Raw genomic sequence first — 27,328 nt, forward strand, 5'->3', positions numbered from 1 at the left:
TTTATCTGTTCCAATTTCAAATATTGTACGAACTATATGAATACACATTTAGTTTGTAATTAAATGTGTATTCATATAGCATTATCTATTTTTACGCGATTAACATTTTTCATAAAATAGTAATTAGCATTCACATGATATGATTTGATTCTAGATCTAACACAGTTTCTTCCATTGGTCTTTCCTACTAGCATTCATTTTAAGTAACTTACATTTTGCGGCAAAGTTATATTTTGTTAAATAATCTAATGCAAATCGTGTTCTTAATGCTGCATTTGTGTTTTTAGAAAAAATATAATTTTATCAACTTCTGATATACATTAAATTAACTTACTTTCTAGGCCTACGCACGTTAAGTATTCTGTTTTAAAAATAATTAAAATCTTAATTTCAATCTTAATATAAATGATTTATATTAAACAATATTTATTTGGTAAATGTAGAAATCGATATTTTAAACAGATTACAAAAAATCAGTTTAGTAAGCAGAACAGATTATATAGCCTATAAATTTTTTGATGAATTATTTAAAATTTTAACGTTTTATCTTTATTTTCTAGATAAGTAATTTTTTTGAAACACATTTGCCTGTTCTTAATATACTAAAAAATATTAATTTTTAATTTTAGTTTTACATATACTTTTTTGATTGTTTTAGAATCTCATTTAATCTTTATCTTTTTAAATGAACAAAAAAATTCTTCATAATTTTGATATCAACATCAAATACATTATTCATATCCTTCACAACGCTTATTTGTCATTATACATAGTAATATATAAAAACTTAAAAATATGCTTCAAAATTGAGTTTCTGGGTAGATCTTTTAGTTTCTATTCAGATTCTAAATATGGTTATCATCTTTTCTCTATTATCGTGTATGTGCAATTTGTGTAAAAATAAGACAGAGCATTTGAGAAACACTACTGATATATTTGAAGCACTTTTATGTTTGAAATTTTTACATAAAAATTGCTATAAACCATTTGTACCATAAAATTATCAATAAATATTTTTCCCCTTTTATAATTTTTTTGTGCTTATTTATGTCATTTTCCTTTTAGTACTAAAATAGTCGAATTACAAATTACTAAAGTGGGTTTAAAATTTCCACGTGCAGTACAATACTTTTCCTTAAAATAAACGGAAAAATGCTTTTTATTTATCTGATTCTGATTGGAATTAACATATAAATTTTTTAAAAAAACTTTAAAAAATTATACGATGTTTAACCAAGATTTAAAAGCAAGTAAATTTATTAATTTAATATTCATTTCCAAAATTTAATGTGAAAATTCGGACCAAGCGTAATTCGTATTCCACACAGCCTCTTGCGTCACCATCGTGTTTGTTTACTGCAATACTTATATACTGTATTTGTTACTATACAGGTGATCTTACATCATAACAAATCACGTGATTATGGCAGCTGTTCCACATAGACTACTGTCAGTTGATATGAAATGTTTTCTTTATTGTCACTCTCTTATTCATTCATCCTTCTTTTTCGTTATTATAATATTAATTAGATATAATCGATAATAAATGTTTTTTAATAAAAATATATTATTGCTAAATGTTGATATTACGCTTTGACCGTTCATTTTGCTTTGCACCATAGTATATACCAAACAAAAACAAGCAAACGTATATTCGAAAAAAGAAAATATATACAAAAGAAAGGAATTTGAAATTAAAATTACAAACATAAGTGAAGAAAATATCTATTTAGGTCTACATACTTTTGACTAATAAAATTTTTAAAAACATATTTTATTAATACTGGCGACTACTAAAATAGCCTACTAGCAAATATGCCAGAGCAGAAAAGTGAGAACAAACAACATTAAAATGAAAACGCTATTTCGAGTTTGGTTATTTCAACCTGCCGTTGTCACGTTTATCACAAAATATTAATTAACTTATATGAAAAAAGTTAACAAAAACGACAAAAAGTTATTTTGAAGAAGAAAAATTCAAATCGATTTAAATTCACTTAACAAAAATAAAAACAAATGAACAATCAGATTTCGAAGCTAACGAACCAAAGATTTACGCTAGGCACCCTGGTAAACCCAGATTACATGTTTTCTGCTAGCTAATAATGTGATACTTGAATAGTACTGAATTAGTCGGGTATAAAGGAATTGATATGTTTGGACAAAAAACAGTCGTTGACTTCCGCCTGCATGAGAAGTTAATTAGAAACATCATATTTTTTTCTACCTTAACTCTGTTTACAGCCAAATATCGGATGATAATCGGCAAATCGATCAAATTTCGAGAAAAATGGACCAAATATATAAATTAGGCAGCCTAGAAACTCCAGCCCCCTCCCCAAAAAAATTTTGTTGCACTATTTGGTAACTTTTGTATTAAATAAGTTTCCCATTCAAATGCCTCTGTTCCACAGGTCAGACAAAAAGATGGGCCTGTTGTGGGCATGGGTAGATAATTCAACCAAAAGTAGTCTTGGCCTTCTCCCAGATGAGAGTAAAGTCCCCCCAACAGTTTCATTGAATTTGCTCAAACCACATCCAAATGTATAGAAAAACAAACTTTGTTATGAAATATATAAAGAAGAAAGTGTATTGTATTTGCCAAAGACATCTTGAATAATATGAAATTATTAATTCTGGCTCAATATTAGAATTTATTAAGTACCCCACTTACACATCTCCATAGTATTATAATTGTTTAATTTGCAAATAAATAAATAAATTATTTTTATTCATTTATATCTTCTATTTTATAGTTACTTCATTGTTTAATAAACTTAAAATGCACTTCATAATAACTAATAAAAATACTTTAAAAATGTTACTATAAGACTAATAATATATTCTCAATTTTAAAAATAAGCTTTAAAATAGTTTAATATTAAATATCTGTAATTAAAATTAGCTTTAACCCATGAATTAACATAATTTGTGTAATATATCATTTTATGCTGCATATATAAAGCATTATGTGTCAGAAAACTGGAAAATTGATATTTGTGATCAATAAATGAAATGTCAACATGTACACTTCTATTAAAGGTATAAGATTCAAATTCATTTTTAATGGGCAATTTTTCTTTTCATAATGAAAATAACAATTTAATTTTATTTTCATTTATATTTTTCATTAAGTTCCAAATCACTATATTAATAATTATAAGCTTTGTATTTATCAAATACTCAAATTAAATCTACAGAAGCAACAAATGATTTATTATGACCAGTTGAATAAGATCTTGTTTTTTTAAAGAAGTTTAATAAAAATTAAACACAATTTTTCAGTTTATTTTTTTCTAAAAAAATTCTTTTATAAATTATATTTTTCACTTGTTTATTTTTTGTAGCATTAAAAAAATATTTATTTTATGCAAGTCTTAAATTTTATTTTTAAAAAATAATTATATAATGATAAATAAATAGTAAAAAATTCTACAAATTAAATTAATCATTTGTTCTGTAATTGTTTATTACAAAATATTCTATAACTATTTTGTTCAATGTTTGTTGCTTAGTAATAAATTATGAGAATATATTGGAGATGAAAAAAAAAATCTTTAAAAACATTTAATTTCATTAATAAATTTAATTTCAGTATTCTGTAATAAGATATCAAAAGAACCAGAATTATTATAAAAAACAGCAATTTTTGTAAAATACAAATATACTTATAACTATAAAGCATTTCAGCTCAATAGTCATACCAGATGTCTTATGGAGTTGTAATAGTTAAGTTACAAAATCTTTTCTAAAATATTAAGATGGATAACTTTCAATCCTTCTTGATCAAGTGTTCAATATTATTTTTCTCCTTATATCTTAAAATTTAAGAGTAAATCATAAAAAGCATTAGCATAAAATTTGTAATGAAATTCTTATTTTCCATAAGAATTACATAATGTTTGACTACTAAAATTAATTTAATTTCTGATTAAAATGTGTTTGCAATGTGAAAGGGAAACACATTACTGTAATTGTTTTAAAATTATTGTAAGCCAAATAAGATTTTTACTATTAACTATTTTTAAAGACATTTCTGATAATATCTTATTCCCAAGTAATAAAATTAACTTGAAAAAATAAAGCTTTTCAATTATTTTAAACATTTAATATATATATATATTCCAAAATAAAATTATATCCATTAATAATTCAAAATATACATTTGGTATTTATATATTTTTCAATTAAATGTCTTTACATCTTTTTATATATGAATGCCAAAGATTAGAGATAGGCAGTAGTTGGTTAAATACTGTACTAGGTACAAATACTGTTCTGATTTAGAAATTAAACTACTATTTAACTACATGTTTAGATTCAACTAAAGAAATTGTAGCATTTGAAATTTTTATATTGCTAATTTAAAGAAGTTTAAATTTAACAAAAACAACCAATTAGGTTTTACCAAATAAATGCAGAAGAAAATAAATTATGTAAGTATACTTTTATTTTGTTTACTTGCATTGAGTTATAACTTATTACTCTACTTCTTAAATTACTCTACTCTACTTCTCTATTACTCTCAGTCTCTCTATTCTCAGTTTATTTTCTACATTTATTTTTTAAACCGTGTAAAAGCGAAAACGTGTAAAAGAAGTACCGTGTAAAACGAGGGATAGGTGTACTTATTTTAAATGATTTTATTTTCTTTTTTAGTAAAAACATTAATTTATACAAATAGGAATTACTATGGGTCTGAGGAAAAATCCCCAGCTCCCCTCTTGACAACTCTGCTTGTGGGGACAAGTTTCAAATCATACCAGCAGTTCTCAACTCATGTGTCCCTGAAACATAGGTATTCTGTAAACTTGTCTTGCATGTTCCATGAAAAAAATTTTTTTTTAAGTTTTTAATGCAAGTTTATTCCAATGTAGTACAATATATTATTCTATTCATAGTTATATATTTGCCAGTTTATTCAATACAATAAAGTTTATTAGATCATTGCTTTATTGTTTCATGAGAATAGTAAACATGGAATTGCTTTTTGATTTTCGAATACATTGATGCTAATGCTCCATATAATAAAAAGTATATGAATGATACTCCATGGCCTCAGAAAGATGGAGAATTACTGACCTAGATGATACAGAATGTTGGATGAAAATCTGAAAAACTTTTTTTTAACTGCTTTCTCAGAATGAAAAACTATAAAAGTGCTAAATAATAAGGATGAAATGAAAACAGAACTGTTATGTTAATGCAATCTAGTGTTTTGTTTTTCTATTTGTGAGAAGTTTAAACTACTTTTTATATAAACAAAGTATCTACATAATTAACTAGTAGTTAAATTACATTGCCTTTTATACTAGTTAACCATGGCGTTAACGCTTTTTATGTAGTCAGCACCCATCATTATTGTTATTGTACAGTACCATATTAAGTTAAAAGTTTCAGGAATATATATCATACTTAATAAATCCCTTGTGTAATTTTTAAATCATGTATATGTCATTGTATGTTTGCTATTTTATTAGTTTTTAATTTAGTTAAGTGCAATGTTATATATCCTTGCACCAACAGATACTCCACCTAAATCACAATCTCTGTTAAAAAGTGATATAGACATCCATGCACAAAGTGAAAATTAAAATTATGATGTCACAAACAAGAAGCAATATCTTAAACTCTTCTGACAAAATGTGTATAAACTTTTAACATAAATATTAAACTAATGCAGTTAATAATTTTAATCAATTAAAAGTTTTAATTTAATTAAAAATGTAACTGTATAATTGTATTACATCTATAATATACTTCTGTCTGTTAATTTTGTTAACCTTGATTACAATATTAGCAAGGTTGAGGCTGACATTTTCAATGCAAAACATGAACGTCGGACATTCAGAGCTGCCTTCCTGTAAGCCTAGAAGTTTAAAAATGGCATTAGAACATCAGTGGAATCATGCTCGACGTTCCAAATGCCATTGTCAAACTTTTACGCTTACACGAAGGTGGCACTGAACATCCAACATTCACACTTCGTGTTGAAAATGTCTGCCTCAACCTCGCTACTTACCATTTCTTAGCTTCCTTCACCATTTTAGGCTTCATATTTTCATACAATATTAATTTATAAAACTTAAGGTACGTTTTATTTTAAATTTTTAAATTTTGATTTAAATATTTTTATGTAATATTATTAACAATAGACAGAATTTTAGATGTGATTAATGATACAGTGGCAAAAAATAATTTAATAATTTGGCATTTAAATTACTAAATTAAATTAATTACTGACCTGGAGGAGAACTAATGGAACGCATGACTTTTGTGATTCTCTACAAAAAATATACATTGAAAACAAAATTAAAATACAAAAAATTAAAAAACAAATCAGAGCTTTAATAACAATGTTTTATTAGTTTAATATGTTACGGTCATTTTTCTCAAACTTTTATAGAAACTCGAATTAAAACAAACTTTTTTAAAATATTAAATTCAGATAAAACATTGCTCTTAAAAATTATAAAATAATTTAATTTATCCAATAATAATCTAATATATTTCTCTAATAATAAATAAATAAATTCAGATATCTTAAAAATATTTAAATAAAATTACTATTTATTAAGTTTTATATTTTAATTTCAAAAAATATTTTTAATATTTTAAAACTACCAATTGTAATCAGAAAGTAAGCAACATCTATTTTGAACCAAAATATTTTTTCTATTCAGTTTATAATTTTAATTAATTTCTTTAACATAAATCATGTAAATAAATACATGGAAAAAATTGATGTTACCTTCATCCACATAAAATGTGAAATTTTTTTAAGCTAAAATGCAATCATTTTAAATTATCACACATTTGATTTAGGGCTTATTGGAATTTGACTTAGTCAAATATCTATCAAATATCTATTTAAATAAATAAATATCAAACCTTTAAGTTCAGAAAGAATTTATAAACTTTTTCAACTATACCTATCCCTCACTTAACAACTGCACAATGACTTTTTGCTGTAATGGTTTTTGAAAAGTTATACCCACTTTTTGGGCAATAACTCCATTTTTCAGTATAGCAACATTTTTTAAGCCAAAAGGCTTTTCTTTATTTTAAAAATTGGCTGACAATTTTTACACATGAAAAAAATACATTGAGGAGAGAAAAATATCTTCATTTTTCACCACATCAATCAACAATAACTACAGTCTTCCATTGCAGAGAGAACCTTTTATTAGAAGCATAACCTCTAATAAAATATTGTCTCTGCAATGGAAAACTGTAAACCTCTAATAAAAGGCATAGAGGAGAATAATAAAAGGTTGTCTCTGCAATCTTTTATTCCAAGGTAGAAGACTCTAGTTCCTGGTGATTGGACATGGCAAAAAATGAAGACATTTTAGCCTCCTTGCATATTTTTTAATGTGAAAAAAGCTTTTTATTAAAAAAAACATATTCACTAATTTATTCTAAAACTGGGCAACAAAATGCTCTTCAGTCTGTTGTGCCTATGCACAATTTCTACATTTTAAAGTGTTATATTTACTCTTCATTTTTCCATAAATGAATCTTTAAGGTGAATTTTCTGTTGAAACAATGAGCTGAAAATAGGTTGAAAAAATAAAGAAAATAGTGCAAAAGAAGAAAAGAGAATGAGAAAACTTGCAACAATTTGAATAGGAAATCACTCCACAAACAATTCTGTATAAAAAAAAAAAAAAAAAAACTTTTCAATTTGTCATAGATGTTAGAGAATTTAATGAAGTGGGTGATGCAAAACAAAAAAATTTTGGTTCTGGCAAGAGGAGTTAGGTTTCAGAAAATTTATGCAAATAAAATGGATGAATATTTGCAATACAATGATGAAGAACTTACACACTCAGAACACTTTGTAAAAGTGCAGCCGTATTTATTACCAAATATGGCTGCACTTTTACAAGGTATTCTGGGTGTGTATAGTTATTAAGAAATGCAGTCTACGAAGAGAAGAACTTACATTCAGTGTACTTGAATACACACACACATTCTGTACTAAAGTTAAAGAAGAAGAAAAGGCAAAGAAAAATTTGGACACTGCTAAGATAAATTATGGACAATGTTGACAAGAGGCATTGTTCATAATTTTATTGCTAATTATTATACAGTAGTTTCAAAAATGCTCACATATGCTTTGGCACTCTACAAGAAGACATACAGACAGTCAGATGACCGAATGGTTAAGGTGTCAGTCTATTGCTTTGGAGACTCCAGGAATAAATCTGGCAGGTCAAAAACCCCAGGAAATTTTAAAGGTGGTCTTTTCCAGATATGTCAGGTCCATTCCTCACTATCTGATCAGCCCATTGTGGACCTAGCCTAACCTACAACGAGCCTGATGAAAGGCTTTCTTAGTGTCCACAAGAAAAAAGAGATTATGATGTACAAATGTAAACTACAACAAAGCAAACAAACTTTCATCTTAAATTTCTTTCACCTAGAAATATTTTCAATTCTACAGTTATATCAACGCCTTTCATAATCAAAACTTTTTGGTTGATAATAGCAAGAAAAAAGAAAATTACCATTGAGTATATTTAATTTAGACATGGAATCATAAAATAGATCACATAATTCTACACAACTTTCTAGAAAATGACTCCATTCTCCTTTATCATCAACCACCACCAATCATAACATTAAAATTGTAGTGAGTATGGTACCGGTAAAGATCGGTCTCACAATTGGTGAGGGAACGCAAGAGTTGTACAAAGAAAACACACACGAATATTATGAAGGAATTATTTAACTTTATATATATAAAAAAATTGTATAACAAACAAAACACCAATATACTAATTACAAAACTAAAATCCCACCTAGCCTAATCGTAATATTTACAGAATGTGACACTGATGAGTACATGCTGAACGGACCAAATTTCGTTGAATATTGTTCTATCAGAACAAGGCGCTTTACAACGGGAACGGCGTACTATACACTCTTATGGGTTATCCCCCTTATCACAATTCACTCAACAACCATTATTACGCTCGGGATAGACTTTCCTTGTCGATGCATATGGATTTGCCCAAGACCCTGAGTCCAGCTACTCTCGATCCTTCCTTGCTTACCTCCCTTGTCCAAGCTTACTCACTTTCGTATCAGTCCACTAGCATGCTTCCACTCTGACCCTGGTGAAGTCCCAAGCCACGAAAAAGTGCTCCTGCATGTTCGACACTCCCTTTTATATCCCCCGCCATCCGGGGCCTTTAGCCAGTCACGTGAGGGCGTCGCACCCACCCCAGACCAACGAGCGGTTGCTGAAAACAGAGGTACACGACAATGGAAAGTTTTACACAAAAATAACGCAACAATGTATTTTACACAAAAAAACACGACAACGTATGGCTCCCAAGCAGAGCCGATCCCAATACACGCGAGAAAAATAAAGAAAAAAAAAATGTACATATACAAAATAGTGACAGAGCACTACAAAATCTTCTAAGTTTCTTTTAGTGAGTACAAAAAAAAAGCCTTCATTATATTATATATTTTATATTATATCTGTAAAGCAAATAAATACAATTTGAACAAACTGTATTTATTTGCTTTACATTTGTAAACATTAGTAATAAACAACAATCTGAAACTTATTTTCATTGTTCTCAACTGCTATATTTTTCTATCTGCAAAAACTGATTGCATATATTCAATCAAAATGGAATGAATTACAATTTTTCCTATTGAAATTAATGGAATTTGCTGAACAAACACCAACTTTTATAATCCAGTAACAAAAGGAAAACATTTAATAAAAATATCAAAACAAATGCTTTTAACCTTAATGGAATTTGCTTATTCATTTAATGACTTTTTGCTCTGCAACAGTATTTTCAGGAATGAATTAAACTCATTAAGTAAGGGATAGCCATATTGTACTTTTAATTTTTAAACTCTCTGCTAGATATTGGATAAAAATATTAGGTTAGATATTATTTGGACTTTGCATTCAGTTGTTTCTAAAAAGACATGCATATTGCAAAAAAAAATTATAAATACTGATATTTTTGACTTCCCTCAAGTGATAATAATGAAGAAAACAGAATAATTATTTGTGAATCAAGATTTTCTAGAATACTATTTACTTTAAAAGTTAAACTGAGAATGCTATTAATACATAAACCAACATCACAAACCCAATGTACTGTACATACATAACAAGCCAACAACTACCGGATTATATCAGGCTATTAATAGTGATATAATCTGGAAATAATTGCAATATAATAGCCCAATATAATCCAGTAGTTGTTGGCTTGTTACAAATGCTATTAAATTTAATCATATAACTTTATTTTTAGTTTCAAATTTTTAAACAATGATTTATTTTTTGTGCTATGTATACATTATATTAAATTTTGTAGCAACATGACATATTGCTCTAATTAAAAAATGGGCATTTCAAAACTACTGAAAAATTTAAAAGGAAATTTGATGCCATAGTTCTGTCCTTGGCTATAACATAATGAATTTTACTTTTTTCCCCAATCAAGCTAAAAAAGCATTTTTCATAATTAATATAATATAAAACTTAAAAAAAGTAATAAAAATTTAATAAAAATAATAATTTAAATAAATTTCAACTTAATTAAAAGCATTTTTTAATTAATGAAAGAAAGACTAATTAATTTAACCAATAAATTTAAGTCTTTCTTTCATTCAATTGAAATATCTCATTCAGTTCTAGTGAAAACAAATTTTAGAAGCTTTTTCATAAACAAATAATAAAAGTTATCTTCATATAATTAATGCATAAGAATAAATCAGTATTGATCAAAATATGTAATAATACTTTTTATGTAACTTATACTTACTGTAACATTAATTTTTAAAATATTATAGCAGTTTAAAAAAAAATTTCTATATTTAAAAAATAATTGTTACTGTTTTGATGCTATTGTAACATGATTCATTTTTGGGGCAATAAATTTTGATTTTCAAGGGCATCCAAGGTCACCAAAAATTCTCCCCATCTGCTCTATAAACTTGATTATTAGTCCCATCTCCAACAGTTTCAAAGAAAACACTACTGAACATCACATGTGAATCACCCTGTATATATCCAGTTATTAATTACATAAAAACAATAAAGTATTTATACTAAATGATAATGCAAATCCAACATACTGGACATATGATGCATTAGTATTCCACTGTATTGAAGGAACAGAAGGGGACTGAATACAATGGTTTCTCAAAGTTTTGATATTATTGATACATCTTTCCAATTGTCTACAAGAAAGATGAATTTTTCAAAAAAACTATATTTTAATTTCTAAAATGTATTTTGACTTTTCTCATTCTCCTCAACTGGTTTGATACCAGAAAGAATAAAATGCAACTTGAGAATGGTTGAAAACATTTGTGCTTCCATTATGTGCTGGAGTAAGTATAAGGGATATGTAGTGTTTGTAAAATGCAACTTGAAAAACACAATATAGTTTGAAAAAAATTCTCTTTGTTATTTGTACATTTTTTTCTAAAGGCCCACACTGTGGCCAAGTGGTTCTGTCCCTGAACACTGGGAGTTCAATTGTGAGTTCGCACCTCGCCTGGATGGGCTGACCACGTAGAATTTTCTGGGTTTTCTCCACATCTGTAACACCTGAATAGGGGGCCAGCTATCCTTAAAAGACCTCCCAGAAGGCATTTCTCTCCCATTAAATTAATTTTTGGTGAAGTAAGTAACATGGCATATGCAGAGAAGACAACGGGGAACCACTCTGGTACTAACTTCCTCCAGGACATCACTTGGCGCTCAAACTAATCCATACTAACCTGATGCAGGTTAATATGGATTAGTGATGTCAACATCAGAGTGATCTGATATGGCACATGAAGAGAGAGAGAGAGACATTTTTTTCCTAATAACAAAATTTATATAAAGATATCTTTGAAATTTATATCTTCTATCAAATTTTCAGATTCAAATAGACAAGCAATTCATGAATGTAATTTAAATCTAATAATAAATTAAATTGCAATAAAGATCAATATGACTTTGAACAACATTGAGAATGTAAAATATTATACATAAAAATGCTTGTTTTACTTCTGAAACTTCAATATTGTATTTTATCCAATTTTTGACTTATCCTGTGTATTTATATTTTCACAAATATTAGTACAGTTGGGTCTTATTTTATGTTAGATTCATACACAGATTTGTGTTTTGGTAGAAAGTGAATGGTTATGTTGGATGCACAGAGATAATTCTGACTATTAATGCTCATGCTATTTTTATTATGAAATTCATTGTAGAGCAAAAGTAATGATATAAAAATCAGAAACTATACTGTATCTGTGAGAAAAAATTGTCAGGATGAAAATAAAAAGTTCTAATGGAGACATAAAGAAAGCAAAACAAAGATTTATGTACACTATATAGTCAAAAGTCATGGGAAACCTAATTCTTTTGGTTTGAAAGGTCTAGACCATGTACTTAATAGGAGGTTAGGCCTCCTTTTGCTGCTATAACAGCATTCACTCTTCTGGGTAGACTTTCTGCCAAGTTTTGGTATACTGCTGGTGGAATTAGCCTCCATTTGTCCCTTAACATGATGAGAAGTTCATCATGTTGGATGAATTGGTCTGGATTGCAATTGGCACCCTAGCTCATCCTGAAGATGGTCGATGGAGTTGAGATTGAGACTGAGCAGGCCAGTCAAGCATACCCACATGATTTTTCTCAAACCATGTCATTGAGACCTTATTTTATGGGCTGGAACATTATCGTGCAGGAACAGAAAAGGGCCAGTTCCAAACTGCTGCCATAATGTGGGAAGAATGTTGTCATCAAGAATGTCTTGGTAAACACTGGCATTCACTACACCCTTGATCAAAACCAGTCACCCACATCCATACCAAGAAAAATTGCCCCAGACCCTGATGCTGCCACCACCAAATTTTACAGTTTACACAACTCACTCCAGTAAATGCCGTCCATCTGGCATCTGCCACATCCACATGTGTTCATCCAAGTGCCAGATCATGTAGCATGATTCATCCCTCCACAGGACCTGTTTCCATTGCTCCACAGTCCAATCACTACGTTGCTTGCACCACTCCAAGTGACATCTTGCATTGGGGTAAATGATTAAGGGCTTGTGGGCAGCAGCACAAACATGAAATCCAAATCTTATCATTTCCCAACAGATAGACCTGTCACGAAAATCCTCAGTAATCGTAGTCAAGGTTGATTGAGAATTAGCTCACACAACACGTCTGTGTTTGGCAGTTCAATTCAGACAATATTCCGAGTCTACCAGAGCAGGATTGGGTCAGTGGTTTCCTTTCGTTTCCATTTCACTATCACATTGCTGACAGTGGATGTTGGAATTTCTAACTGCTGCAAAATCTCCCTTACAGAATGTCCAAATTTCAGACACCCATTCCTCTCATGAACACATCCAACTCTCTTCTTCACACCATGTTGGAGGAAAATATGCATATGATGCAACTACATGTGTCTTAATCATCATGCCCTACTTTGCATACTGTCACATTGTTTCAGGCAAGTTCTTTCTAATCAAATGAATGTGAATGTCCCATAACTTTTGGCTATATAGTGTATATTATAAAAATTATGTAAACTAAAAGTGAAATTTTTGGCACTAACAAACCTGAAACCAAATACAAATGGTTTCTGTTGTGTCTTTAGTTCAGTTGCTTGTGCATAAAATCATTATGCTTAAGTAAGTACCATTGATTCTAAAAATATATCTAGTGATAAAGAAAGATATAAGGTCAGAAAAGTGATGAGAAAGCATCTAGCTAAAATGTCAAGAATGTCTATTATGTGCAACCATGGCTCACATATTTGGTGTGAACAAAATCATCAATGATACATAAAAAAAAAAAATCACAAGAAACTGAGCTTAGAGAAACAATGCAAACTGATGGAATTCACACTGCTAAATATGTGTGTGGAAAAGTGATATCAAAAATAGCAGCACATTCTCGTGCATTGTTCATTTAAGATTGAAGATCAATGTAAGAAAAACCTGCCTATATTATACTATGATTTTTGCCAAGCACTCATATTTTACAACAGACTTAAGCAACAGACTCTCTCAGACAATAGCATTATAGACACTATGTTTTTGCCAGAAAAGGCTGGTTTCAGAACTTGAAAAAATGTTAATTCTTTTCACCTCTATGTCCTTAATATATTGGGTTGTTCGGAAAGTAATTTCGTTTTTTCCATAGAAAAATAAATGCAATATTCTTATAATAAATAAATATTTTATTGAATTATATATTGACCACTTTGGTCAAATACTTGTTGTCATTGTTTCTGGTAGTAGCATGATTTCACATTCATAAAAATTTTGATCGTTGTTTACAAAAAACTGATCCAAGTGATTTTTGACATTGTCATTTCAAGTAAATGTCTTACAGTTAAAAAAATTTGTATAGACCGGAACAAGTAATAATCTGAGTGTGCCCGATCTGGCGAATATGGTTGGTGTGATAACACATCCCATCTAAGCTATAACAGTTTCTGACGAGTTACCAAACTTATGTGAAATTTGGCATTATCGTGGTAAAACACTACACTTTGTTTGTTGATCAATTCTGGCCTTTTCTGTTCGATGATATTACTCAATTTGTTTACTCGATGGCAGTACACTTTCGAATCAATTGTTAAATTGTCTGGTAAAAGCTCAAAAAAAAATTTCTTTAAAATCCAACCATAGAGAGCATCTCTCATTAATAATGTGGAACCCATATATCGAGCTTTGAAACGAAACCAATTCGTTTTAAGTAATAATAAAAGGTTCAATTTAACAGATTTAATCTCTTAGTGATTTCATGTGTTGTTATACGGCAGATTGCTTCAATCAGTATCTTTATTTTGTTTTCATTGGCTTCAAATGGCCATCCAGAATGTGGTGTATCTTCGATATTAAAATTGCCAGAACGCAATTTTGTAAACCAGTTTTGGCACTGTCTTTCTCTCAACACATCTTCTCCAAACACATATCACAATTTTTTTCTTGTTTGAACAGCATTTTGATTTTTTAGTTATAAAAAAGCAAAATATGCCGAAAATGATGCTTTCAATTTTCCATATTTGATAGGTCACCGAAAAAAAACAATTGTACAGAATCAAACAAAATTTTTTACAAATAAGCCTTAAAATGTCAGCTGTCGAAGTATATAATGAAAATGTGGTTTAAAATAAAATTGGCTGGTAAAAATACATCTAATTCCTCTAGTAATAAAAAAACGAAATTACTTTCCAAACAACCCAATAGAAATGAAAAATAAAACAGTGTCTACTTGGACTTTGTTTATTAATAGGACCTAGTATAGTTTCTGATTAGCAAAGAGGAAATCTTAGTCAAAAGTCAAAACAAAATGTGTTTATTTTCATCTGTATACTCTTTTTGTGTGTTTCAGACCTGTGACCTTATAGAATGTAAACCTGCCAAAGAGGAGTCTTCAGGTCTGAAACACAGAAAAAAAAGTGTACAGGTGAAAATAAAGATATTTTGTTTTGACTTTTGACTAAGTTTTCCTCTCTTTGCTTAATCAGAAACTACACCAGTATAAGTCCTATTATTAAACAAGGTCCAAGTAGACAACATAGAAACAAAACAGTTCAAAAGGTGTTATTCATAGAGCAATGTTAAGATTATAAGGAAGTCTACTTCAGCCAATCACTAAGCTTTCTAAGGCATTCCCTGTGCAACTAAAGAAGATGATATAACTTGAACAGGTTTATAAAACCAATAAGACAGAATTGTTCTGGACAAAGATGCCTCAGCACACCTACATAACCAACAAAGAAAAAATGCTAGACAAATGGCAAGAGAATGGGACTACATTCCACCTCTGTAGCAATACAACAAATCACATGATAAAACATGTTCTAGTTCACTGAGCACAAAATCCAAGGAGCTCCTAGATAATGTAGCAAAATAAGCTGTCTTTATATTGAATTGGAGCAAGAAAGCTTGAATGAGAAAGTATCTCTTTTTGGACTAAATCATTGCTTCATTCCCAAAGTTAAAGAATACCTGGATAAAAAGAAGTTTTTATTTAAAGTCCTACTTGTGCTAGACAATGTTCCAGAACACCCAAGTGATGCAAATGGGTTTGCAAATGATAAGTAAAAGTTGTTTATTAACCTGCTAATACTAAATCCTTTATCTAGCCTTAGTGTAGATCAGATCCTTTAAAGTTGACTGAACAATATGTATGGGTTGCAGCATTGAGGTCTTGGACAACCTTAACCTCATTATCAGTTTTTAAAGGACTTCGCCACAGCTGACAGTCTCTTCCTAATAAAATAGGTACTAAAAACACCAAAGACAAATCTATAAATGCCTTCTGGAATAACTTTAGTCTGAGACTGTAAAGGACAACAGAAATTAAAAACCATTCCAGATATAATTCACCTATACACACCGGGTTAATACTAATCCAATCTCCCGAAAAACCTTGTAACCGGTGCAGTCCAAGTTGTTACGCAAACGTTTTCGGACCCTCACTAGGTCCTTCTTCAAGCGAAATTTTCTTTTTCGATCGTTCCATCGAATACTATCCTCCCAACAGATAAAAATTCGAATCGTCCGAATTCCGAATCTAAGGAAACCGCGTGCTATCCAATATTCCAAAGTTTTCGTCCGACGATCACATGCTTATCTTCGTGACGTAATCATCCAACGTCAGTCTGATCATAACTTTTTTGATGCGACTTCTCCTTAAGGGCCCTTGTTTTATTCATTTGGCCCTCCTTGTTTCGAAACCATTGTCTTGAATTAGAGCCTGCCATGCTAAGAGCACGGATTTGATCGATTAATTCGGAGATTGGAGAGGCAATATGCAGATGATACAAGTAGGACGCCACCCCCCAACGGCGACATGGGAGAGCTAACACAACGAATGGTACCAGTAACCTACAACCCCAGGTTGGCATCATTATATAGAAGTATCGCGAAAAAACAACGAATACGCATAGCATACAGACGATGCCCGTCGATGTTTCAAATACTACGTAATGATAAGGATGAACCGAACAGAAGAAAACTACCAGGGGTGTACGCGGTCCCTTTAAAGGACCATAGATTTGATAGAAATTTAATGTACATCGGCGCCACGAAACGATCAGTGGAGATTAGATGGAAGGAACATCAGCAAGACATTGGGGCTAACAGAAAAAGCACCGCACTTGCGATTTACGCCTCGGACCCGGAAATATCTGCGGACTTCGCGAATGCAAAACTCATCACCACCACTCGCCACACGGACCACCTCAGATGGTTGGAGCAAATGGAGATTTGTAAAGCCTTCGAGTACTCCCAACCAATCAATTCGAAGGACGAGATGAAGCTATCTTTAGCGTGGCAGGCTCTAATTCAAGACAACGGTTCAAAACAATGAGGGCCAAATGAATAAAACAAGGGCCCTTAAGGAGAAGTCGCATCAAAAAAGTTACGATCAGACTGACGTTGGATGATTACGTCACGAAGATAAGCACGTGATTGTCGGACGAAAACTTTGGAATATTGGATAGCACGCGGTTTCCTTAGATTCGGAATTCGAACAATTCGAATTTTTATCCGTTGGGAGGATAGTATTCGATGGAACAGTCGAAAAAGAAAATTTCGCTTGAAGAAGGACCTAGTGAGGGTCCGAAAACGTTTGCGTAACAACTTGGACTGCACCGGTTACAAGGTTTTTCGGGAGATTGGATTAGCATTCCAGATATACCAGCATAAGAAAACAATTGCAAAAATAAGAGTAAGCCAAGAAAATTTGTCACATAGGATTTGAGAACTTAGAAAAGAGGAGCATCAAAGACTAATTAATGGACAGTCAACAGTATTAGTTATGATCTGGAAGAATTTATTTGTTTTCAACATCAGAATTTAAACAAAGTTATGATATTAAGTAGGCAATGTATTATGCACAAATCCAAACATCTACAAACTTCTTTTACAAATATAATAATAATCTGATATGTGCAATAAAATTTAAAAGACTTGACAATATTTTATCACCACAAACAACTACATTTAGAAAATTTAAATGAAAGCAGCTGCTGCTTCCCATCAGCATGTTCCTTCAAAAGACAACTATATATTGATAGAAACATAAAAGTAATAATCAAAGGTACCTTAGTTGAAAAAAATCAATTTTTATTTTTTGAGTATATCTTATTCTATACACTAAAAAGGAGTATATAAGAGGATGTTTATACATACTCTAAATGTTGCCAAATATTACTAGAAATATTTACTGAAACCTAAAAATCAACAATTTCAACCATATTTAGATTGCAATTTTTTGTTCTACAGCAAAATTAACTTTTCTAGCTTAAGGTACTTTTTTCAGAATTTTATCACATATGTTAAAACATATATTTATTTGAACCTCAGATATAAATATAAGAATAATTAGAAATGAAAACTTGGTAAGTAATATGCATATATTTGATGCAAGATGAATTTAAAGCTTCTAATGAAAAATAAAAAAGCTGGATGTAATACCAATAAGAAAATGTTTAAATGACTAAAATTTCCAATGCTAATTTTGTAGCATCAGAACTGAGACATTCAAATCAAAAGATTTCAACAAGAAAAAGAAAGGAACAAGATGAGAGGGGGATTATTTTGTTAATTTGATATATTAAGAAGGAAACTGGGATGGTTATGCAAAATATTTTAACATTCTAAAACAATAATGTAGACATTGAACACACACAAATATTGCACTGACCTTTAGCACATTTCCAGCAATTTATTATAATAATAACGAATTGCTGGAAATATGCTAAAGGTCAGTGCAATATTTGTTTGTATGTTTAAAAGAAGTATCAGCTGTAGAATATATTTTATGTAGACATTGAAATTTATATGCAAGATATCTTTATTCAATACAAGAATTTTGTAATAACCTTTTCTCAATAACAGCATCATCTTTGTATAATTTGTTCATGATCTTGAAATCAGAATTCTTCTTCCAAAAGCATTCATATTGCAAACTCAGATGAAACCCTTCATAATCAAATATATAAAATCAAATTTTTTAGAAATAAGAATTTTGAAAAGAAGGGGAAAACTACACAAGACATTTTACTAGTTAGGATTAAATCAAACAAACATGCCAAATTTGGTAAATGAAGAGATTAAAGAAACCATGAAATTCTGATAATTTCCTTGTCTAAACTCATTATTACATGTAATATCATATGAACATAATCCAATAACAAACTGGATATAAATATTATTACAATAGTTTGTGAATTTATTCATTAGAGAAAAAAATTTCACTGAAAATAAAACAACTTAATAACTAGATTATATTATAGAAAAGATCCCAATAAACATTAAAATTAGAAATTTACAAGGCTTACAGGGAGAGAACAAGAATCAATTTTGAGGATAACAATAAACTCCAAAAGCATGGGCATCATTATTTGAAGTCAGTTTTCAACCAGACATCATTCCAACTTTTTAAAATCGTTTATTCCAAATTTATGTTCTTATTTAGAACACTTCTGTAACCTGATGATGATTGCTTAAGGCAATCAAAAACATTTGTATTGCATTAAATTTATGTTTTCAAACTGGAGTTTTGGTGTTTGTGAATGTTTCCTATAAAATAGTTCCACTTTCTTCATGCAAAAACTAGCATTTATTATTCTTTCAGAAATATTTTCTAGAATAGGAATTTGTAGGTTGATGATAATTAAACAGCATGATAACTTCATGATATTCACCTGGAAATATACAGTAAGTTGATAGTAAAAATAGAGTATCCCAAGGTAAATAAGCAACTGACTGAAATTTTTGTTCCATTAAAATAGAACAAAATTTTGAATGTTGAGACAAATTTCCATAAATTTAGCACTCCTCTTCAAACTAAAATTCAGTAACAAAATTTATAACTTTTTTGAATCTCTCTTTAATCAGAATAAATAATTGTACCATAAAGCATGTTAGATTTGACTCAAATTTTCATTTTTATTTTGATATCAATTTAATGAATTCTCACTTTTATATATTTATAAAAAAATAATTGCTTATGTATTGTATCTTAAGAATCAATAATTATAAGTAATGTTTAATTATTGATTTAACAATATATTCAGTCATATTATATTATACTGTATGAAAACATTATTTCATCACATAACGTCAAATTGATTTAATGCCGACATATTTTTAAGATAAAGCCAAATTGATTTTTAAAAATATATTAAAAAACTTTGAATATTTGATAGTGTAAAGAAGAATCTATTATCTTAATTTGAAAATATTCATCACTATTTAATATGTTGTAAATTTTAATGTTTTGTGTTTTTAAAATAATAGAAAAAAAATATCATATTGTGATATCTCAAGGAAATACAATATAAGATTGTTATTTCATACTTACTCTGTAAGTATAAAATAGTCAGCAATCTTAAATACTGACCTGATTTATTTTTCATAACTTAAAAAGTAACATATAATATTACAATCTATCAGAAATTTAAACAAGTTCAGTTGACTAATCACACTGTCACCATATTCTATTTTTACTATTATAAGTCTTATAAGCTGCTTAACCTTCACGTCAATATCTCTCATAATCTACTACAGAATATGACATTGTATGAGTATTCAATATTTGTCATATTAAAAACTTTACATTTCATTTTTTTTTCTTTATCACAATTCCTACTAAAAGAGATTAAAACTTTAATATTATGATTTTATTTTTGAAAGAAGATATGAAAGTAAAATTCAATTGTCATCTGAACAAACACAAAATGAGTCTTTTAAATAGCATCTGTAGCACTTAATAAGTGACCTGCTGTTCACATTTATCTATATTGTTTATCAGAAAACAAATAATACATATTGCATTTCTAAATTTAAATATTTCTCTATTCTTATTTTGTTTTTTAACATTTCAATAAGATTTCAATAGCTAAGGTTAAGGTTAGTTATTGAAGTTATTTAATCATTTATTTTTTTTCCCTATAAGGATTTTTTTGCCAAAGTTTACATTATTATTAACAGAAAATAAAACGGCTAGAAACGTTGCCAAATAAAAAATGATTTCGGTTTTTCACATTTAGAAATTTTAAAGACTAAACTATTATTTAAATTCTTATTAAAACCTCCAGTTACACTTCAGATTAATTGTTTATGTATATATAAACATTGGTTAATAACAGATGCACATGTAACTTGACTAACAAAATGAATTTAATATGACCAAACATTAACAGGAGTCGGTTCTAAATCCATACTATTCGCAACGATTTTCCACACCGCTAAACATAAAACAAAGTTATAAATATCACATCTGATTTTGTATCAAACGACAATCATTATTAATATAATTATTGACATAATTTTACCAAAGAACACATTACACTCTTTTTGTAAAGAGCATAATGCATTCTTTTTTATATCAACTTTTTTATCTTCTGTTTTTACCAACTCTTTTTATACCAATTTATATATCTTCAAAATATATATCGTGTCTTTGCGTATTTAGGTTAAGATAGCCTTGAAGATGCAATTTCTTTTTTATCGTCAAGCATATGATCAATCACTTAGATAATTAATACATTTTTAGTATCTATTGATAGCGGGCAGTCACAATATCATCAATAACTTTAAACATACGATTCCGATGCCGTAACCAACAATTTATTCTTCGACACCCGGCATCCATACGGGTGGACCAAAGCGATAAAAAAATACAATAGATACTTTTTTTACCGACTCAGTCACACGAGCAACAAATTATACGACATAAAATAAAAATTAATTACAACGGACGAAGACGTTACGTAATTAATTTTTGATTTTACGTCTACAAAACTTCTACAAAATTTCTAATTATATGGTAATTATATAATTCACAAACAGTTTCATCACACGTAAGCAAACTAATCTCTTCACATATCTTTATTTTTGTTTTTTATAATGACACATTACCAAAGTCATTATCAAAGTGTAATTTACCTTTGATCAAGTTAAATTTTACAAGAAATTAACTTCTTTTTTTAAATATTAATGAAATAATGTTTTCAAATTGTAAATGTATTCATTAAATAGTTTTAAGATAACAATTTACACAGAAAAATTATTTTCAAATATTTATAATTTATAAAGTGTTAATTAATTTAGGGAGTAAGAGTTAAAATACGACGGTTCGATTAATTATTAGGGAATATTTTCATTTAATTTCCAGCGAATAAAGAACAAACAGTTTCATTGAGAGCCAACGAAGATATAAACAAATCGTGGAATCAAATATTTATCAACAATTCTAAAACAGAAAATGGTCTATCGGGTATGAGAAACGAGGACGTAACTTACATCCGTTTCCATTTTTTTCGTTTATGATCGTCCTTAGCTTCATTCAAGCATCTCAATTGTGAATTTTTGAATGAAGACGCCTTATCGACACACATCAAACGTAGATAACGCACGGTCCGGCGTCTGCCAATCTTCGACGTTTGCAGTCTTCTTTAATTGGCCCTCTGCCAATCCTTACGCTGCGCCATCTCACGTCGGAAATTATATTTATTCCTCCGTCTAATACGTATGTAAAAGATGGCGGAATGATAGCTATTTAAAAAATAATAATAATAAAGTTAAAAATAAGATATCAGAAAAATATAATATTCCATTAAATGTTTGGTTTTTCAGGCTGATTACGTCGTAAAATATTTTTAGTATCTTTACTGAGCGCGTAATAAAAATTAGTAGAACTAATTCAGGAAGTTTTATTGATATCTTCGGCTTTATTAAATATGTATAATTTCTTCCTGTATAGCAGATTTTGTCATCGTCTCTTGTATTGGGGTTAATATGGAGGTTATCGCCTAGTCGCTTAACCTCCGTAAGAGCCAGCCGAAGCTTTTTGGTTGACCATACGAAATTACTCGCCTAGAGCCGGGGAAATGTCTTCCGGGAGGTCTTTTAAGGGAAATTGGCGCCTGTTGGGCTTTAGAGACGTGTAGAAAACCCGGAAAACTCCACGTGGCCAGCCCGTCTTGGCCAGGTGCGAGCCCACGACCGAATTAGTAGTGTTAGGGCTAGGGACCCTAGCCCAGTTGGCGCTTTTGCGGGCAGTTTGGCATGGGTCGAGCCTTAGCTGGAGCATTTGCTGGCAGCTTTTATGGCTTATTTTTGAAACTGCGAGCATCATCCCGGTTTCTTATTCTTCGTCATTGCGACGGGAGATAGGTAAAGGCTCTGAAGATGGTGTTTAGCGGGATCTTTGATCCCATAAAATTTTGAGGATCGTAGTGTTCGGGGAACGGAACCGCTTGATCACTGGTGGACCTTGTCGTCATCAGCAACATTTGCAGCTTTTATCAATACGATGCCGGGTGTAACTTTCCCCAATTTTACTCTATTCTTTCTTGTACTTTTCAGTAGAGTTCAATATGAGTAATGCATTCTTTTAACGGATCTCGGATTTGCCTGACATTTTTTCTTCCATATTAATGTGGTGGGATTTATAGAAGGCAGATAAACATTCACAGGAAAAAAGAAAAATATGACTATTTGCTAATTTTCATAAAATTTGTTTGTGAATGTTTCTAAACAAGTCAATTTAAGATGAATTGACTAGCTTACAATTTATGATATAACACGATCGACCGAAAGAATAATGGTATTCCCCGTTGTGGTTCGACCAGGTCAAGAATAGGGACAGCGGGAGGGTAGTAGACGGGGCAGGACATTTCCGGGACAGAACGCCCACGAAAAATTCCTGAAGTTCTTCGGCATTGTTTCAACACAGAGTTACTTGCGATCTCTGAACTATTCGAATTGTTTGCACTTAAACGTTTATATAAAGTTTCCAATTAGCAGATTAGAACTTTAATTGTGGGCCTAGCAAAAGCCGGGTAACGCGTATCAAGAGATACATTTTGTTTAAAAATTAAAGTCAGTAATTTACGTTAAAAGTTGGTTTTTGATAAATCACGCTATTTCTATAGGCAGCACAATTTTTCACCAGTCTTCTTTCTTTAACAAATAAAACTAAAGATGTTAATTTACATACAAAGTAAGCATACTATATAGTTCTACTCTTCGCGTTTTATTTGGATTACGTGTAGTGTATCGTGTTCGTGAAATATATATATATATATTTAAAACACGTTTTCTTTATAACTATAAAATTTATTTCCTATTGTTAATTTTAAACTTTTGAGTAATACTCACACCAAGTTTTCGACTTAATTAAAATCTTTAACAAATAAATAAAACGATTTCGCAATAGACAATTCGTAAGTGGAGAACTTTCTAACTAGGAGAGGAGGAGAATTCAAGTGACATTTAGACTTTGCTATATTTGCCTATTACGACTTTTCGTAATAGGAGTAAACGAAGAAACAACACAAAGAAGCAAAAATAATTTATGGCAAAATTGTCCGTCTCGGAGCGCTTTTTTTCATCTTTCGGTTCAAATATATTCTGTGGACGAATGCCATAAAAAGCACACGGCGCACGAACGGATTTCATATCGTGTGACCGAGAAAAATAACCATACAAACCGAAAAAATTACTTCCCGTGCCGGGAATCGAACCCGGGCCTCCTGGGTGAGAGCCAGGTATCCTAACCACTAGACCACACGGGAACTGCATTACGCATCTCACTTAAACGTTTATGTAGTCGATATTAAGCTCCCTTTTATGAATACAGGTACTGTTTATAACAACGTTATTGCACCTTTTCTTCTAGGTCTTTACAAATAACCAAAACGACATTCGTAAATAATCATAAATCGTAATCGATAATCGTAGCCGTAAACACTATAAACGCTAACTCTCCCGATTCTCTGCTCTACCTTAAAAACGCCGAAAATTGCATTATTGGTTAATTACGGAAAAACCGAAAATTATACCAAAACATATTTTATAAAAGTCGTAGGCGTGAAAGTGTTCGGACTCGATTTTCTTCCGTATTTTCTAATAAATTTCTGGGCTAGGGAGAATTAGAGCCCGAAAGGCAGCGACACCGGAGGTAGAAGAGTCGGTGGTAGAACGAGGAGAAGGTCGCGAGAGATTTTAGTCAAGATCATACTTCAAGGGATCATTTCTGAAGTAGACTTGACGGATTCGCGACCGAATCTGTAAGCAACACCGACCACGATGACGAGGTGTGGAGTTTCCTTCTGAGCGCGAAGCGGGTCGGCTGACTGCCTGTTGTGGCAGATGGCCGGCCATTGATGACCGTTCCCGCTTTCTTTTAGGAAGTCGGGAGGGAGGAAACTCGTTCTGAGTGGTTCCCTTTTTTGACCAATAAAAATTAATTTAATGGTTTTAGGTTTGCTTGTATGTGAGTCAGCTTATAGCGAATAAGATTGGATGACGTGTAAATAATGCTACCCGGAAGGTAAGAATGGTGATGTGATTTCTAATGTTTTTTAAATGTGATCTATTCTACTTAATTAAATACGTCATTATTACCGATGTGTGTACGTCTACTCGTTGTCGTAACGAACATTTTTCGTTTTTACGCAATTTTGAAATACTGTAATTATTTTACCAGTGCCGGATAAAAGACTTTTTCGTCTTGCTTCCCATGAAAGAGTAAGGGAAACGTCTTTACTTTCAAAAACAAACGTTTGCGTACGGTACAACTTACTTGAAAAAAATGTACTTTTCGGCACTTTTGGTTTTTTTCATTTTTCTGTCCCGTGATTCTTAGAAGGGTCTTTTCAGAAATTCTTGGCAGACGAGCTCACTATGGGGTGGTCGGGACGGACCGTTCTCCGAAAAATTCCGGGTATTTTTCGACCCTCCGGCAGTGGGCTGAGGCCTCGCCCGCTCGGCCATCTGGCGGATATATCGATAGAAGGGATCATTTGATGACCTCGAAGTGTTTGACTATGATTGTTATTATCTACAAGTGCCGTTTTGGTAATACTGTATATTCTATCCGCAATTTTTAAATATCGTAGAAACCCGAACACTCGAACAAATAAATAATATTAAAACACATAAACCACAGTGAACAAAAAATAGAACAAAACATTTGAGATACAAAAAATATTGTTTATAAATTTGAATGCGGTTGTAAAAAAATAATATATATATATAAGGAAACAGAAAATTAAAAATAATGTTTAAAGAGCATATCGCAGCAATAATAATAATAATTATACGTCGGCAGTAGCCCGCCACTGTAATAGCCAAGGTTGTGAAATTCAAAAAAATGTAGATGTTTACTTAAATAGTTCCTATGGTGGCACTCTCGGAGTTGAGTGAGATGGTGAGAGTTTTGATAGTTAAATAGTTAATGTAGAATTTCATACAAGAATTGTTAAGTCATGCGGTTTCTAGATTAAGGCCGTACCATTTTATAATTTTGATAAGAGTAATTTAATTATTGTGTTTCGAACAGTTGTATTTTGTTTTGTGAGTATATTTTTTCCAAGTTTATATTTGATATTATTTCTTTTGATGCTGGAATGGGGTTAGAAAAAGATCGACAGTTTTCTTGGTAAAAGTGTACTTCGAGGGATTTTTTTTCATTACAGTAGAGCGTCGATAAGTGGAACGTCGGTAAGTGGAGTGGCCGGAAAGTGGAACGATTTTCAGTCGGACTGTGTCGTGCTGAATCGAACGTTTTTGATACTAGATTTACTTCTAAAGTATAATTTTCATGTTTTTTATATTCTTCAATATATTTATTTTGTTTGTACAAAATAAAGAAATAATTTTTAACGATACGATAGCCTCGATTATTATTATAAAAATTTTCGTTAGGCTTAAAATCGACGAAAATTCAACACGAAGCGACACGCAACGGAGAAAAATTCAACAGGAAGCGATACGCAACGGAGAAAAATTTGAACATCGGACAGGTTAATGTATTTTTTCGTACAAAGTCGGAAATTGGAACAAATCACTAAGTGGAAGGACCCCAGTCCCCAATTGGTTCCACTTATCGACGCTCTACTGTATTTAGAATTTCATACGATACATTATAATGGTTTCCTCGTCTAATTTGACCGGAATGAAAATTGGTGAATCTGGAAAGATCTCTCGAAATCGACGAGACTGTCGTGAGCACATAACCGTGATGCCATAACTAGCCATTCCTGTGTCCTGTGCAAGAATTTGCATTTAGGCCCCTTAATTAATTAGGTTTGGGAAAATAATAAAACAAATACATGCATTTTGGGTCCCCCTTCTAAATGGGTCCTGTGCGGGTGAACCTATTGCCCCTGCCTAGTTACGGCACTGCGTGAGCAAAAGGAGAAAGTCGGGAGAACGTTTCGGCCTGTTTGTTCAGCATACACGTAAGGTTTATCCAGGAGCTGGACGTGTTTTAGTACTGAAATAGCCAGAAATTGTAC

General features: G+C 30.8%; 1 protein-coding gene and 2 non-coding genes across 5 annotated transcripts in view; 1 reads left to right on the forward strand and 2 right to left on the reverse strand.

The window, feature by feature from the left end:
* Orp8 (Oxysterol-binding protein-related protein 8) overlaps positions 1-22,496 on the reverse strand; it is a 113,584-nt gene extending 91,088 nt beyond the window's left edge. For 2 of the 3 annotated variants that reach the window (XM_067265718.1, XM_067265669.1), the window contains exons 1-2: positions 22,326-22,496; positions 6,245-6,284 (exon numbers count right to left, since the gene is read on the reverse strand). In XM_067265718.1, the coding sequence (XP_067121819.1) occupies positions 6,245-6,284; positions 22,326-22,337 (52 nt within the window). In that variant the 5' untranslated portion in view covers positions 22,338-22,496. The remainder of the gene's footprint in view (positions 1-6,244; positions 6,285-22,325) is intronic. The other variant, XM_067265959.1, reaches the window with a different exon arrangement.
* Positions 22,497-24,529: 2,033 nt separating this feature from the next.
* On the reverse strand, positions 24,530-24,601 carry TRNAE-CUC (transfer RNA glutamic acid (anticodon CUC)). The gene has a single exon. It is a non-coding gene; the product is annotated as a tRNA-Glu (tRNA).
* Positions 24,602-25,037: 436 nt separating this feature from the next.
* On the forward strand, positions 25,038-25,250 carry LOC136981877 (small nucleolar RNA U3). The gene has a single exon (XR_010881805.1). It is a non-coding gene; the product is annotated as a small nucleolar RNA U3 (small nucleolar RNA).
* Positions 25,251-27,328: the final 2,078 nt, after the last annotated feature.

This window comes from Centruroides vittatus, unplaced genomic scaffold, assembly GCF_030686945.1.
Source record: "Centruroides vittatus isolate TY-2023 unplaced genomic scaffold, ASM3068694v2 contig_10, whole genome shotgun sequence".
In the NCBI taxonomy this organism is placed as follows: Eukaryota; Metazoa; Arthropoda; class Arachnida; order Scorpiones; family Buthidae; genus Centruroides; species Centruroides vittatus.